At 31.1% G+C, this 16,780-nt stretch overlaps 1 protein-coding gene across 2 annotated transcripts in view; it reads right to left on the bottom strand.

The window, feature by feature from the left end:
- LOC119832249 (myophilin) overlaps positions 1-14,155 on the bottom strand; it is a 16,847-nt gene extending 2,692 nt beyond the window's left edge. Inside the window, exons 1-3 of one of the 2 annotated variants that reach the window (XM_038355910.1) lie at positions 13,928-14,155; positions 2,346-2,482; positions 475-679 (exon numbers count right to left, since the gene is read on the bottom strand). In XM_038355910.1, the coding sequence (XP_038211838.1) occupies positions 475-679; positions 2,346-2,482; positions 13,928-13,981 (396 nt within the window). In that variant the 5' untranslated portion in view covers positions 13,982-14,155. Of the gene's footprint in view, positions 1-474; positions 680-2,345; positions 2,483-5,234; positions 5,329-13,927 lie in introns of those variants that run through there. The other variant, XM_038355911.1, reaches the window with a different exon arrangement.
- Positions 14,156-16,780: the final 2,625 nt, after the last annotated feature.

The following is a 16,780-nucleotide window of genomic DNA, read 5'->3' as shown; positions in this document are numbered from 1 at the left end:
TTTGTATGACATCGTAATAGATACTTAGAGGATAAAATAAATATTGAACAGTAATTTCATACATCACAGTCCCACATCAGTGGATTATTTACACAATTTTAAGTGTTTGTATACCTATGGAAGTTTTTAATCGTGTAAAACTTAAAAGAAAATATGATGGCAAAATTAAAGGTTTTCGATACTTAAAAGATAATAAAATACAAGGAACTATCTAACCCATCCCTATAATAATTAATCAATACTAATATTATAAAGCTGAAGACTTTGTTTGTTTGTTTGTACGCACTAATCTCAGGAACTACTGGTCCGGTTTGAAAAATACTTTCAGTGATTCTTAGATAGCCCATTTATTGAGGAAGGCTATAGCCTGTACCACGGGCGAAGCCGTAGCGGACCACTAGATAATAATATCATGCCAGCTGAGCTGATGACTATTAAGTTTAGTGATGATTGTATCATAATAATCTGTCTCACCTTTCTGCCCAGCGACTGTAAGCAAATAACAACAGAATTGAGATTCTGTCTCTCCCAAAGGTCAACAGTTTGGAAGGTCTCCTGCGCGGGCACACCAAACTGCTTGGCGGCTTCGAGGAACGCGTTGATGTTCTCCATGCACTTGAACGCCATTTTAGACTCGTTTATCTTCTTCACCTGGCCCGGTTTGATGCTGTTCGCGAGCCTGGAAATGCCGGGATACTTGTTATTTATTTAAATGTCATTAATTGAAAGCCTCTTAGGTGAAGTGGTTGATGTGATTACTATAAAAAGTCCAGTTGAAAACTATAAAGCAATCACGGTAGGAAACAGAAGGCTGTTCATCAGAAGGCTGACAATAGGTAGCTATTGGTAGATAAAAAGGAATGATCAGTGGAAAAGATTCGAAATCATTATTGTCATCGTATTTCTACTTCTTCCTTTATTATGAATTATTCATAACTAGCTTTTGCCCGCGGCTTTACATGCTTTAAATTAGGAGTAGTTTAATAGATGTTATACAAAAAACCTTCCTTTTGAACCACTCTATCTATTAATAAAAACTCCATCAAAATCCGTTGCATAGTAATTTAAGCATACATAGGGGACAGGGACAGAGAATGCGACTTTGTTTTATACGTACTATGTAGTTATGATATACCTATTTGTATACATGACTTAACTCATAAGTATCTTTTTATAAATATTATAGAGAATATAAAGTTCTCTTTTCCTAATCATTTGTTTTTTGCTCATCAACTTATTTTAAATATCGATTCTAATGTAACACGGCAATCTGGACTAGATTGTTACCTAGCGATAAGACAGCCATTTGTATATATTTTTATTTTACGCTCTGTATGTACTTCGTGTGTAGTACAGTATTAAATTAACAAATATCTCATATTTTATATCACAAGGAGACGAATTCGTTTTAGCGACCATTAATCTTATGTGTTCAGTTTACAGGATAATACTATTTAACAAAAATTTCAATTTAAAGTATATTACAAAATAACGCATTTCTATTTATGTACTATTATAAAAAAATAAACAAATTGAACTATTCATGGGATAAATTTAGGTTGATTCTCAATTCAGGTTAATATAACAGGAACGAACAAAGCAATTACCAATGTTGGCTGATACCTATATTGAGTTTATGGTGAGCCTAAATAAACAATTGTTTAGCTGCCATTGAATTTAATGAGAAACTCACTATCATGTTCAGTATTATACCAACATGCTTTGAGGTCACATAATTTTGTTACTGGTTTTTTTATTTCTGTATCTACCTCAATATATTTTAATTACTAATCCTTACTTATATAAATGCGATAGTATGTTTGCTTGTCTTTCTTTGACGTCGCAACGGAAAGATTTTATAGTTTGACTTGTGTCTGGAGATAGGCTATTTTTAACTAGTGTAAATCATCTCGTTTTCATTGGAATTTTCTTTGACTACGCAGGCGAAAAGCTAGTTGCTACATATTTCAAAAATTTATTTTCCAAAAAAAATCCATTCAATAATATTGAACGAAGTGCTTTTTAATTTGTAAATATTTAATCCTTTTGACAATTGACACATGATCAAGAAAACTTGTTAGACATCTCATGAAATCGAAAACTAAATCTGGTACATTTGAATTCCAAAATGTTCTTTCTCAGCGCTTGTGGTGCCATTTTTTATGATATAGGAATACTCATAATCTCTATCTAGAAAAAAATTAAATTCTAGTACATAGGAATGTATTATTTGGTCCCAAGCATACACGATTCAATGAGTTACAAAATACGGATAACAGATACATTTTTAACATTACCCAAACATTATTGAATAATAATAATGAATGAATAATTAAAACACATACTTGCACAGAAGGGTTCCGTCTTTAAGCACTTCATAGAAGTTATCCATGTCCCCGGACACATTGATGGGCTCTCCTGTGATTACCCTGATCCATTCTAAGCATTCTTCAGCCAGCTCTTCACTGTATTTGCTGTTTATCTGGAATGAAGAAAAACAAGGTTTAAAATCACTTTCATTAGCGCTTACAAATATGGAGGGAAAAAGAATTCTTATCTGTGTAAAAGTTAGACTTAATTAACGAAAACATCGTTAATTGTACATATTTTTAATTAAACGTTAAAAATATGTTATTAAGTTATATATCCCAATGGAATGCTTCCAATATAATTTAGTTCAACGAGTAAGAAGCCAGGGTACTCTTATTTAAAATCAAAATTAAAGCATCTGCTTTATATTCGCATTCGCTGTTGTTAATAACATTGAATTTAAAAAGTAACATACAAAATAAAACTTGTTAAAGTTAATTAGTGTTCTAGTCTATGGATTAGTACCTACTATAAAAATGTTAACTCGTTCAAGCCTCGAGAGCGACTTAATACAACGACTGTTTACGAAGTACGTAACTAGGTCAACGCTTTATTAAATTAATTTTTACATACAATTTTTCCAGCTGGCTTGGGTTACGCTCAAAAAAAAAATATTTCGTACATTCGATTTTCTCTAAAAGTATGCAAAAATGAGTACAACCAAAATATACTAATTTAAGAAATGACTACGTATTCAAACTAACTGAATAATTGATATGCTTCATGACCAATTACTTCTTTATAACAGTTATTATAATAAAAGGTGACGCACAATATGACTGCAATTTACAACCTTCATTTAACAAGAAGAGAAATGGGGTCACGTATAAGAGACGCAGAACAAGGTCTATGAATGTAGATATTATGTGTGCACTTACGGTATGTATCTATTGTTTATGGGAAACATTACATTAATTCCTAATTTAGGATTAAAATATGACTAGATAAGGAACCAGTTTATGTAGGCACATGTTTTCCTTGCGAATAACAAACGGTGCTTGAAATGAAATAAAATGAATGCGACTGTGAGCGCTGTTCAACGCGAAATTATAATATAAAACAGTGTAAAATTTCGTTTTATTTACTAATAAATAAATAATAAAAAATTGTCATAAGATTAAATACATTTTCAATCTGAAGAACTTCATTTTTTCTACAGAATGCATCTATTTTAAAAATAAAGTCTACAATTATGAAAGATCGTTAGTTTTATAATCGCAAGACATTTGCATGAACCAAAACAATGACAAACATGACAAGAAAAACGTAACAATTTTATCTTTGTATTATATGTACTTATATAAATATATAAACATTTAATTCAAACGCATGAATTTGTCTAGAAGTACTTATTACCACAGATTATTAAATAGTTAACTACGTACTATTACTGACGTAACTTCTTTCATTTAATATTCCCATCATACAAGTCTAGATCCTTCAAGGCGAATGAACAAAATCCTATAACGAATGCCAATATTATAAACTGATTTTGATACAATATAAAAGTTATATATATGAGTATACAGTTATGCAATTTTAACAATATTGCATAGAGAGGGCGATGACCCTTGACCTGCCTATATCGAAATCTAGTTTGGAAATCTATCCATCATTTTAATTATACTTCTCAAATTTGTAATATTTGTTTTGTGATCAGAACAGCCTGCAGGGCAAAATTTTAATTAACATTTGTGTACATAAAACGAAAATATATTGAATTTTCTATATGCATAAAACTTCATTATCAGGCCGTACCTAAGCCACGAAAATGATACTCAAGGCCTGGTAAGTATTTATAGATGTTTATAAAATAAAAGTAAAATTTTACCATCTTTTTTGTTACTGCATACATTCGTTCATTTTTTTTATATAAACTAATAAAGTACATAGTTTGTTTATGTTATAAATTGCGCAGACAATGTATAACATAAAGTATCGAAATTTGAGATTGGGATTATTTCTATCTTTATTAAACTGATTGAAGTGAATAAATAAAGTACATATACACTAAAACACATAACACAATAATAAATAGAATTAAATGCGTATGTGCGAAACCTTATTTTATGCGAGTTTCGTCAATGTTAACCATTTGCGCGAAGGTCGCACTGATAAGGACAGGATAAATAGTTTTTATACGCGATTGTAATATTAAGCCATGTGGCATACATAATATATTTCAGTTAACTGCCCATTGAGTTTATCTTATATTGGTATTATGGTGACAGTATTGGGATATAGTACTTATAAATAACAACTTTACTTTAGGTAATTTCTAGATTATGGACCATTTGCAAATTTCAAAAAATCACCGATGAATTATTTAAATTTAACATTAAAAATTACAATAAACACAAATACACAAACGCAGTTATAGATTTATTATACGAAACGAATCTTGTAAGACGATAAGCTTTACTTGTACCAACAATTATTATAACCGCAGTTATTTGGTGGTTAAGTACATATCCATATTGACTATCATAAAACTAATTCAAATCTTTAATGTTCAGTTACATCACTACATAGTATAAATCAAACTCACGTTCTATGTTCCTATGTCCCTTCGTATGCTTAAATCTTTAAAGCTACGCATTGGATTTTGATGAGGTTTTTTAATAGATAGATTGATTCAAGAGGAAGGTTCATATGTATAATAACATGTATCAAAATACTCCGAATTTAATGCGTGCAAAGCCGCGGGTAAAAGCTAGTTTATTTAAATAATAGCTAGACTTAAAAATTACGAAATAACAGGATTTCATATAAGACTTAAAAATAAATAGAATCTGTCTCCTCGCCTAACATCAATGGACGAGTAATAAAATCTGTGTATAATGAAATAAGAAGCAATACGTTACGTTTACTCTAGACTCGATTTCCATGACTTGATGAACCAAATAACTTCAAGATAAAGTGACAACCGTCTGGCGCCAGATGTATTTTGTTATGGCCACATACCGCTCAATAAAAACAATTTATATGGCTTAGGTCTTGATGAATTACATTCGTGGGTATAAACGTCTTTGAGATGGGTTGCCATGATTAAACCTCGATGTTTAGCTAGCCCACTTTTATGAAGACCAGCTTTTATAAGAACAAGAAAGATCTGTGCATAGATGGAAGGCAAAAAAATTTGTCACACGCAGTCCCAAGTGTTGAAATAATGTTCCATAATATTTTCTATAGGAATTGATGGTAATTGTAAAAAAAGCCATTGTTGAACAAGAATGTTTTGTTAAAGGATATTTATTATATGTTAAAAAAGATTTTTATGTTACATATATAACATGCTTTTACTTATGTTACATAATTAAAATGTTGTTTATAGGATATATGTGTATAGTGAACTTAAATAAATTCTAAGACGCCTTAGATACGTACCATTCTATATTCTATCTGTACTATGATTTATAAAGGGTGAAATATATTACTAAAAAAAAAATAAAGTCGATTTGAGAAGCTCCGCCCTTTTTTTAAGTCGGTTAAAATCAGTAGGAAGTAACAGAAAACTTTTGAAATAAAAATTGCTCTCTGGTTTTAACGTCAGTAGATGCTATGCGTCGTTTTGCTTTAAGGCAAATGACCTAAATGTCATATTCAGGCTGTATTCTCCATAGAACAATATTTTCTGTTATATTCAAAGCCCACGATATTTTTTATCTTTGATATCGTTGCTTATAAACATATGCGATTACCTGGTACGAATATTTCATTATAATTTTTTAATTTCTTTTATTTCTGCAGTACTTATGTAAAAATGTAAAAGATATTGTAGACTTTGAGTTAGACTAGTAATTAATAAGTAGTGGGTCTCCCTATAAAGCGACTTTGTCGATACTAAAATAAATGGAATGGTAATTAAATCACTATTTACACCAAGTGTGACTAAGCTATCTATAAATTGGCCAAAAAAAAAACATCACAGACCGCATTGAAATAATATTAAATACGTGTAAATTGTAACAAGTTGTTCAAGTTATCAGAAAGGAGAATTCGGTCAGAGGTTTTCGTAGGGTTTTAAAGTTTACTCCACGGTCAGGTTCACGGAAAACTTACGAGCAAATGAAATGAGTCGATTTCTCAATAGTCAATTTGTCACGAACTGTACAGAAATATTTTATATCACGTAATAGTAATATAGATGACTCAATACTAAGGAATACATGAAACAGTCTCGTTTTGTAAGGATACGAGATTGGGGCAACATTGAATCGCAGGATGACGTAATAAGCGAAGGATTCAGATGAGTCAACAGAGGGCAGACGTTATTAAAAACGGTCATATGTTGCCGAAATTTCTTGATTAATACACGTTAATATGTCCGGTATGATGTTGCAATGCAAAACGAGCAAATTTGAATTGAATTTATAGACATAAATTAAATTCAATGGTGTGGAATGAAAAGAAAGAATGGAATGTACCTATGAATTTTTTTTATTTAGTTCAGTAATTTATTCTACCATCTGTTTGTAACAAAAAAAGACAATACAAAATCGTAAATTGTAAAAACAGTGTTATTAAAATATCAAGAATGTATTTAATTTATACCGAGTAGTACAGCGCCTAAACTAAATTCCTCATCTATTTCTCTACAATATTTGGTTTTACTTACATATACACGATTCCTATAACCTATTTTAAATGCATCTTTATCTCTTAAATTCTTTAGAAAATTGTTGCATAACAATTGATCTCCGGAATATAAAACCTCAGTAACTTTGTTTAAATTGATTTCATTGCAGGTCATTGATTTATGATTTCGCTGGACTAATTAACAATTATGTTAATTCAAACGCGTGACGGATGTACGGTTGAAATTCAACGTGTCGATAAAGTTACCCGATAACGCTTGACTATTCGGCCGACCATTAATATTCCAAACATTATCTAATTTGTGTTTCAAGACAAAGGAAATGGATTCTTGTCAGTAGCTATGTCCCGTTTCTACTATTTCGACCAGTCTGTGCATAACTACAAATATTGTATTAATATTTAATTAATTGGTTTATATTTTATGTTTATGGTATGAAACATTCCCTAGTTTGCAGCTATCATAATGTTTACTTATCGTTCCTTGATAACGTTAACGGTTTAATTAAAAACGTTAATACTATTGCAACACACGTTTAGAATTATTATACGATATTTTAAAAAGGTACCTATTTAGAGGATTTACTCATTACACAAGAGTTGCAATGTAATACAAATGTTAAGCCCTATTTTAATAATAGCAGATGTGCTTGAAGGCCGTTAATGATGACCAATAGCGTACACAACGCTCTTTCATGACCAATCTCAGTGCGTATTAAGAACCATACATGTCCGTTAGCAACAAAAACTCTGCTCAGAAATAAATATGACTCAATGTCAATGGATTGGATACTATCTTATTTCTAGAAACGTTTATTTCAAATGTAATGTATGCGGAAAACAGAACTAACAATTCGTACAGGTTTATTCAAATGGTTACATGTAGACCTTGTGATTAACAATAGTTCCAACATTGACCGGTAAGGAGACAGGAATGGGGTCACAATGAGGCCGCCTTGTGCTTAACGTGTGCTAATTTGATGCAATGATCAAACTTATTTGTATAAAATATAGTGATAGACCATGGTATGGCTGATCGTGGGAAACATTGTTTTCTAACTAGTTATTTTCATTCTAGTAATTTTCTCTTTTCTCTTGTATTAATATTTATACAGAACGAATAAAGTATTGTCACTACATCTGACCGTTAAATTTGACCCTATTTTGAATGTATTTGAGGTATCACCTTATCGTTTCTGGTTCGTTAATTCTTCAATGTGGCGATGGTTGAAAGGAACTTGAATTTTTATTATTATCGTTCTCTTATCACTTCCTTTTGAATATTTATTAATCTAAAGGGGTTTTATATAAAGCAGTCTTGTGTTTTGTTAATCTATGACATATCCTCGTACACACTATATTAATCGTTGCTTAATTTTCTAAGCACTATGCATTATAGTTTCATGTGTAAGAACACTGTTTTATATATTGTTAAGTAAGCTTAATATCAAATACTAATTCCTATGTTCGCCATTCGAAACGAGCTTCTAGATAGAGGTTTAAATTACGATGATTATATCAACATCTAACGTTTCAAGGGGGGCCACCCAGGAATATAGCGAAACTAGTATTAGAACTGTTTAATGTTTACATTTGGTCCAAACCACAAGGGTTTAAATTCAAAGGAGACGCAAGAGAAATTTGGTCAGGCGTCAATCTTAAACATATGGTGTTGTTTTGAAAGTAGCCTATATTATTTAAGCCTTATAAATACGTCCTGAGTAAAGGCCACACCATATAAGGTGCGGTTGTGTTGTAAGTGAACCGTGCCTTGTATGAGTCATCGTCTCGATGAATTAGTATGAAAAAATTCTTTTGCACCTAATTGAACATCTGTTCCCATAAACTAATAACTTATATTCAGCTAAGGTCGCTATATAATTTAACGATAAATCTGATATATGTACAATTAAAATATATTGATTAAGGTAAGACCAAGAATTTCTTCAGACGTAGACAATAGCTGGATATATATGAAAATAACGTGACAACAATACCTGCCTTCTAAATTATTACTAACATTTCTTAGTAATTGTGCCCTAAATATTATAACTCATCATATTATATTTAAATGATGTCATTAGAAACTTCGAGACGCAGCGTCATACTTGAGGAATTTAACAAAACAAACTATATTGCACTTAGTCGTAGCCGGAAATGTTATATGATTCTGTTCCATGTCCTATGTTTGCATTTAATTAATAATTATATCCAGTAGTTTTATTGAAACAATTCGTCTGCAAAGATTTACTTTTTTTTTGAAATTGTTGAAAGAAAATTCTGAGATTGTCTTACAATTTTAATAATTCATATTTTTATTAGGGACCTCTTTATTACCCTATCGTTTTTTTTATTGATATCTTAACTATCTTGAGTTTGATTATTACTTAGGTATTGCATAGGTATGATATTAGTCTCTGAATATCGCTAAAAAGGTTTACTGGTTTTGAAATTTTATCAACAGCTGTTGAACGATTTAAATGCGCAAACGTAACCAACGTGTAGGCAAATTTATTTCGAATTTATGCAATGAATGTCTAAAATATGAGAAAATCTCTGTAGATCCTTATGTATCGCTATAGCACGGTTTTAAACATTTCTGTTTCCAGAATTCCGTGGAAAAATATTCAGAATGCCAACGTCCAATCTAGCTCGTTCCGTAATTGATGGCACGAATTAAACTACCATATGCAGTTATGTGACTGCATGATTACGTTATTTATTAAAAATGCATTGGCGCCGTACATTGCTTCCACGATAGCGGTTCTCTCGAGGAAACCGGTTGAAAGTGTTGACCGATTCTCCTTGACCCACATGGGTTGCAGGAAGAAAGGTGCATGGATGACTTCCAATATCCATGTTACTTTTATGAATACGTATTACAATGTATGTAATGGTGAAGGCGCAACGCACTTGTGTATTGTCCGTTAACCACTTATTTTGGTAGCTTGTTACGACGAGTTATAAGTTTGAATATTATCCAGTAAAGTGTATAGATATTAAATGTCGTAGAAATTTATACTTCTTATGAAATGATGGATAAATGACACAAAACTACAAAAAAATAACATAAATTAAGGCAAAAGGTAGTTAATATTTGGGTGAATCTAAAATTGATTACAACTTCTAGAAATATTCACGTACCTACTAAAGATTTAATAATAGACCCTAAAACAGTTTAATCTGTTCTAGATGATTCGCTATTAGTTTAAATCTGTTAGTCATTAATTTAAAAGGGTACTGAGAACCGAATATTTAAATTTAATCAAAGAATACAGTTAAAAAATTTTGGAAGTAAGAACCTCGATAAAAGCATCGGATTAAAAAAGTATCAACGAATAACATCAAAAACGGTGCTTCACTATAGGACCAAACTGCAATCAACTCGTATTCAAATAGAATACATAACATATTGAGCAATCTAAATTGTAGGGTCAATAACCGCCTTCCGTATTCTTAATGCTATATGCTCCTGTTACTTGATTTTTGTCTGCCAAATTAAGAATTTTAACTGTTTATATTAATTGCATTTAAATGTACTGTATACAGTTGCAAGAAGTATAATAATTAGAATTATGTATATTTAGTAATTAGTAGGTCATTGTAATAAAAAGGAAATATATGATAGAATAAATATATTGATATAAATTTTATGCTTGTTTATATCAGTAAAACACAGTGCAATAAAAACCAATAAAAAACGTGAATGAAACCATAATTTTAATAGTACAGATGTACTTGTATGTATTGTGTATGGTTTCATTGACTACGATTTAAAAATTTTCTTCCGTAATATGAACTTCGAAACAGGCATGTTAGTTTTTTTTTATAAAATACGAGGCTTCAATCTGTCCCGGTTTACCCTGTTTGCCCTAGTTTCTAGGGCGTCCGGGGAGCATCCGGGCTCGGTTCTTCAATAGGGTGTAAAACATGACAATATATTCTTTACATTTATCTTTATAAAAATACGAGATATTTCGAAAAATTTCTTGAACACAGAGTACATTATATAAGTACTAACCAAAATATAGATAGAGATAATAGATAGTAAAGAGTCTCTGATCTGTTTTAAACTTAACATTACCAGAAGGGATTAGGATCTCACTGAGGTCGACTGCCGAGTTGCCACTAAAGACCAAAGAAGTTATTTTGGCATACCGAATGGTTTATACTAATGAAACATGAAATAAAAGAGAAGAACCGATTCTGGCATTACGTTTGCTCATATTTCTACATAACAATTACTTTACAATTATCAAAGTATTCAAAAGTGTTACAATAATACCCGATAAATAAGAAATTTCATAAAATTTCAAGGAAATAATGGAAATAAAATGTAGAAAGACGAACTTATCGTTTTACCTACGTGTGCTATCACCGCCCATCCAATTTCGAAATTAGTCTGCTACTAGTACAAAATTGCGACAGCGTACCAACTAAAAAATGTGAAAATTTTTTCCGTAGTTTTATAATTTAGGTTTATCACTTTGTCATTTTACCAATTAGTTAGGTAAATCACTTTTGATTCGAAGCTACTTGTAACTTGAATCTACTAATAAAATGAATGTTAAACTTTAAAACACGATTTAAGGTTTAGACAAAATTCACACTTATAAACTCTGAAGCGACTTTAATTATTAGGTTTTATTATGTTTTGTATATCCTAATCTTATAACACAATATACAATTATGTATATAAAATAAACAAAATATTGTAGAATCTATACATCTTAATGATGTATCCTGAACGCATACATAAAATTTATGAGTATACAAAATTGTCTCTAGTCACAAACGGCTAAAAATCGTGGGCAATGCATTATTCATTATACCCTGACACGTCAACACACTTGCATCATGCAGCAGACTCACCAAAAGCAAATAACCGAGCATAAAGCTCTGCTCCGTAAGCTACGTATTTAAAATTCAAAATGTATCCCAAGCAATACCTACAGCATCGGAATTTCCTTACACATAAAAATGTGCACATATATGTAAAATGTGGCCGCAAATATGTCGTGCCAATTACACTATTGTTCTATGATGTATGAATATTGTTAGTTAGTCACGTTGTACTTACATCATTTTTGTAATGCGTACTTTGTGGTTAGGTGCATTTATCACTACGGTTATGAAATCGTTCATCTATTCTCCATGTTCATTGATAATATCGATATACTCTAGGTATATACAACTATGATTATTCCAAAGAAAGATGCGATGTATACTTATATTATAAAGCTGAAGAATTTGTTTATTTGTTTGTTTGTTTGAACATACTAATCTCAGGAACTACTGGTCCGATTTGAAAAATTCTTTCAGTGTTAGATAGCTTTCGATTCTTTCATTTATTGATGAAGTCTATAGGATAGAGAGTGGTTAAATGTGGGTCAAGAATCACACAATCTCCGCAACATATTTTTAACCGATGTCCAAAAACGACGGAGGTTCTCAATTCGTACGCTTTTTCCTGTATATTATACCATTATATATACCATTTGAGTAGTTGACACCTTTTAATTAAACTTCACGTTTAATCAAACCAAGTTGTAACGCACAATTAGTACTAATCAAGAATGAATCTAGAAGGCAGACAATATGGTAAAATGTCTTTAATAAGCTTTGATAAAAAGCCTTTTAAAACATTTACTAAAATTAAGGCACTTACAATGTCTAATAAATTATTTCGTGGGATTATTCAGTATCGGGTTGGTAATATACCAACATTTCCTAGAAAATTCGAAAACCGGCCTTCAGCTTATAAAATACATATCCTATAAAATAGTAATATATAAAAACGAAACGAAACCTTACAAAACACTACCTGACGTAATAAACAACATGTATGAAGTAGGTACATATGCTCTGATAAATATACATCTTAATTCTCTGCAATTATCTATCTATTGTTAAAGAAATCAGTGACATTAGACATAGCTGTAGAATCGATTGAATAGAGGAAACTTTCCATAAACAATATACATAGACTAGAAGATTGTTAAGCTTATTATATTTGAATCTGCAATACATAGAAAGGTACGAGCATATAAGGTAAATTCAAATGTAATATATGACCGTTAATAGAGTTATTTATAATACATGAATTCATAATAAGATACATATTATATCATTTCAAGTTCACTCCGGGATACACCGTACCAATCTGTACAAATTAGCGTTAAAGATAAAAAAAAGAATTAAATGAAATAACAAAATGCATCCGTCGCATATTGCTACAGATAATTAATAATGCTAGGTAACAAAAATAAGTTTATAGACTGAAATATAAATGAATTTTTTTAATCCAAATAAATTTAAACTCAAAAAAATGTTTTAAAATTTATGTAACCATAGATAATTCAGTTATAATTAAAATGATTTTGTGGACGATAAAACACACCTGTAGTCAAGTACAAGTGAGGACCACGATGGTGTTTAGAAATACCTACCCACACGGGGCTTACAAACGTTTTTTGCCGTGGAAATTGGAACCTGTTTTCGACCGTTTAAGATTCTTGTTTCGTCTTTCTTAAAATAGTATGTACAGGGATTTACTTATATTAGAGTTAAAGATCAATACGTGCTAGGTCAGATTATAAAACAATACCTTTCGTTATAATGTATGAGATTAAATAACTAGATATATTTTATAATACTTAAGTTGATATGTTTTTGCCATATTCTTATTAGAACTTTCTAGCTAAAGTAGCTAGAAAGTTCTTACACCCTTAATACCTTATAATAATAATTATGGACATATTACGAGGCACGTGACATAAATAGGTCATGGCTGAGTCCTTGGCTCAGCATCTGGACCACCCAGCATCCCTAATCGATATGGCTATCAGGCTTCAACGGAAAAGTGCTCGTACGGCCTTCAAAAACACAATTTTGCCGACAAGGCAGACATCTTACTGGAAAATTTTAATATTTAAATATTAAAAGTAAAAAAAATACATACCTTTCTTTGAGCCTCCGCGGCAAATCCAGATTTAGTCGCCCTGTTGTTTGCCATTTTGTAACTACAAACTATTTTGTACAATAAATAATAAATTAAATCACAGACGCGGTTTGTCGTGAAGTCACCACGGGAAGAAGTATATAATCGCTATACAAATATAAACAGCGGCGCGGGTCGACTGGCGACCTGTTCTATGTGTGAGTGTGTGATGAATGACATCATGCAGCGAGCGCGGAGCGGCCGGCCGGTGCACGACTCTAGGGATGTAACGGCGACCACGATATCGACGAGAGGTATAAACCGATAACCTTTACACTTCGGCTCATGGTCGCACACACACAATAGTTAAATGGGAGGCATATCTAATATGTAAGTATTTGAACGTAAAACAACATTAATTGAAATTATTAATAATTTTAGAAAAAAAAAAAGCGTTATTATTAGTATAACTCAGGGGGCTCTAAATAAAAGATCTTTTTTGTCATTGATGCAATTTGAAAATTATAAATTAAAAATTGTGTATTAAATCTAAATTTACAATTATACCTTAATTATTAAAATAAAAACGTTTCGTTTTATTTTTAAAGAGCTAAGGTAGATTCAAATGTTTATTGTTTATCGATAATGATTATAGGTCGTATCCTGCCCTATGAACCCCAAATGAATGTAAAATGAAAACCAAGTATGGAATACAATATGAGAGAATGAGACGAATATATTGTCGCCTTGTCATCTCGTTCTGTCATCATACTAAGGCACCTGAAGACGCGCATGGTCAACTCGTCACTAATTTAAAATCAAATATAAGAAAAAAAATTAACTTCGCACATTGAATTTAATATTTGTATTTTGTTTAAATGAAAGTAGAATATTATTACGCTAAGTAAATATCGGTTTCTTTATATTATGCTGAATATTTTAAAATGTTTTTTTATTTTACTGCCATCTATGGAATCTATGCCGAATTACTAGATTTCAAGGATACTCTGTAATGAAATATGGGCATAGTACGGTTTGTATGAAAAAGATGACGTGATTTTATCATCCTGTAATACCCTAAATTAATAAAATATTGTATTGAAAAATAAAATATTTTATGGATTTGAGTAAATAAAAATCTAAGTTCTATTCAATTAATTCTAAAAATCCTTGCAGAGTCCTTCTTTATTAAATACTAGTTAATACTCTTTCGAAGAACAAGCATTGTGCATTTTGAAAACTGCTATAGAACAATAAATTTCTTCTGACCAAACTGACATAGGAATTTCCTGTCAATTCTTGAGCAATGAACAAGCCAAATTACAGTAAAAACCTTAACATGAAGGAATAGTAAAAGAAACGCTGACAAAAACATGAAAATATAATTAAAAACATTTAGAACTCATATCATTAAGTAAGCAAAGGTCTCGTCAAAATGGAATATCATGGAAGACGTCGCCGTGGAAGACCAAGGGTTAACCCAGTCATACCGGCCTTTGCACCGAGACAGAAAAAGTCGTCATTCTTTGATAGTTTATGTAGTTTTCTCGTAATGTCTAGCCTAATGGCTATTATATACTTACTTTTAGAACATCATTGTAGCGTTTGTAGTAGCAAATGTGATTTACACAACATATCAAAAGGAATAAATGAAATAACAGTAAGTATTTTTGTATAGATAAAAGGCTCGGCAACAATTTCGAACACAGCATTTTATGTGATTATTTTTTCAGGTTAATCTTTCAGATATGAAGAATTCTTACTACGACTTAGAGTGGAAAATATTGAAGTTCTCAGAAGAGTTGCCAAAAATAGAAGGACAAGTGGAAGTTTTGGAAGCATTAGCTAATACGCTTGAAAGGGGAGATTTTGGATGGAATCCTAAAACGCAATTATCTTTGCCCAATGTTGATGTATTTCTAAATATTGAAACGCCGAATCATTTGAAAAAAGACGACTTTTTAAACTTCACACAAAATCAAAAGGAGATTAAGGCGGAATGACTAGATTTGGATACTTTTGAAATTGTGAGAAACCGAATGAAGGCAACTTTTTAATCTTGTTATACAATGCAAATAAAAATTGTATACAAATTTGTAATTTATTTCAATTGAAAACTCAATTCAACAAGAAATTTTATATGTAATTGTAGTTATTCACATTAGTATTTCCAGTGTTTGTTTTGGTGTGTTTTATTGCAATAGCAGTCTTTTTTGTAAACACAATATTGCCGCGTTTCTACGCCAACACCTGTGGATTTTAGAGAAGATCTTGTTAAAGTTGTGGCATTTTTCGAATAATTACTCAATTCATTTTGGGTAGCTTGGTTAGTCGTTATTTTTGCCTCTTTTTTAGGTCTACTCTTGTCCTTTAATGTTGATAGTACATTCATATCATGTTGTTTTCTTCGATCCAAATGCCGATGATGTTGCTCGTTATGATGATAGTGTACTGCGCAACTTTTTCGATGTTCTAGTTTGGCAATTTCATTAAGTTCTTTATGAAGACTATCGTAAGCAGCTCCTATATCCAATATTGTGTGCTAAAATGAATGAATAATCACTTGTAAATATTGAAATGTCATAGCAGTATTTCATCAATAGACATGACACTGCATTTATACTAAGTATATGTATATAATGAGGTGATATAATATCCAGTAGGTATAAATATGGTAGGTCAGTAGTTAATTGAATCGCCTGCAATTTGAAGTCCATTACTGAGTGTGATATTTAATAATATAAATAGGAATTTTCAATTCATCTTCACGCGGTCACATTGACAGAATGAAAGCGAATCAAATGCCTACATAGCTACATTTCGTAGTCTAGAGTAGATCTGTCGTTTGCCACACTGCTGAACTACGAAGAACTG

The sequence above is a fragment of the Zerene cesonia genome, chromosome 15 (genome assembly GCF_012273895.1).
Source record: "Zerene cesonia ecotype Mississippi chromosome 15, Zerene_cesonia_1.1, whole genome shotgun sequence".
Classification (NCBI taxonomy): domain Eukaryota; kingdom Metazoa; phylum Arthropoda; class Insecta; order Lepidoptera; family Pieridae; genus Zerene; species Zerene cesonia.
The sequence above is the reverse complement of the archived record's forward strand: the minus strand, read 5'-3'. Positions and strand labels throughout refer to the sequence as shown.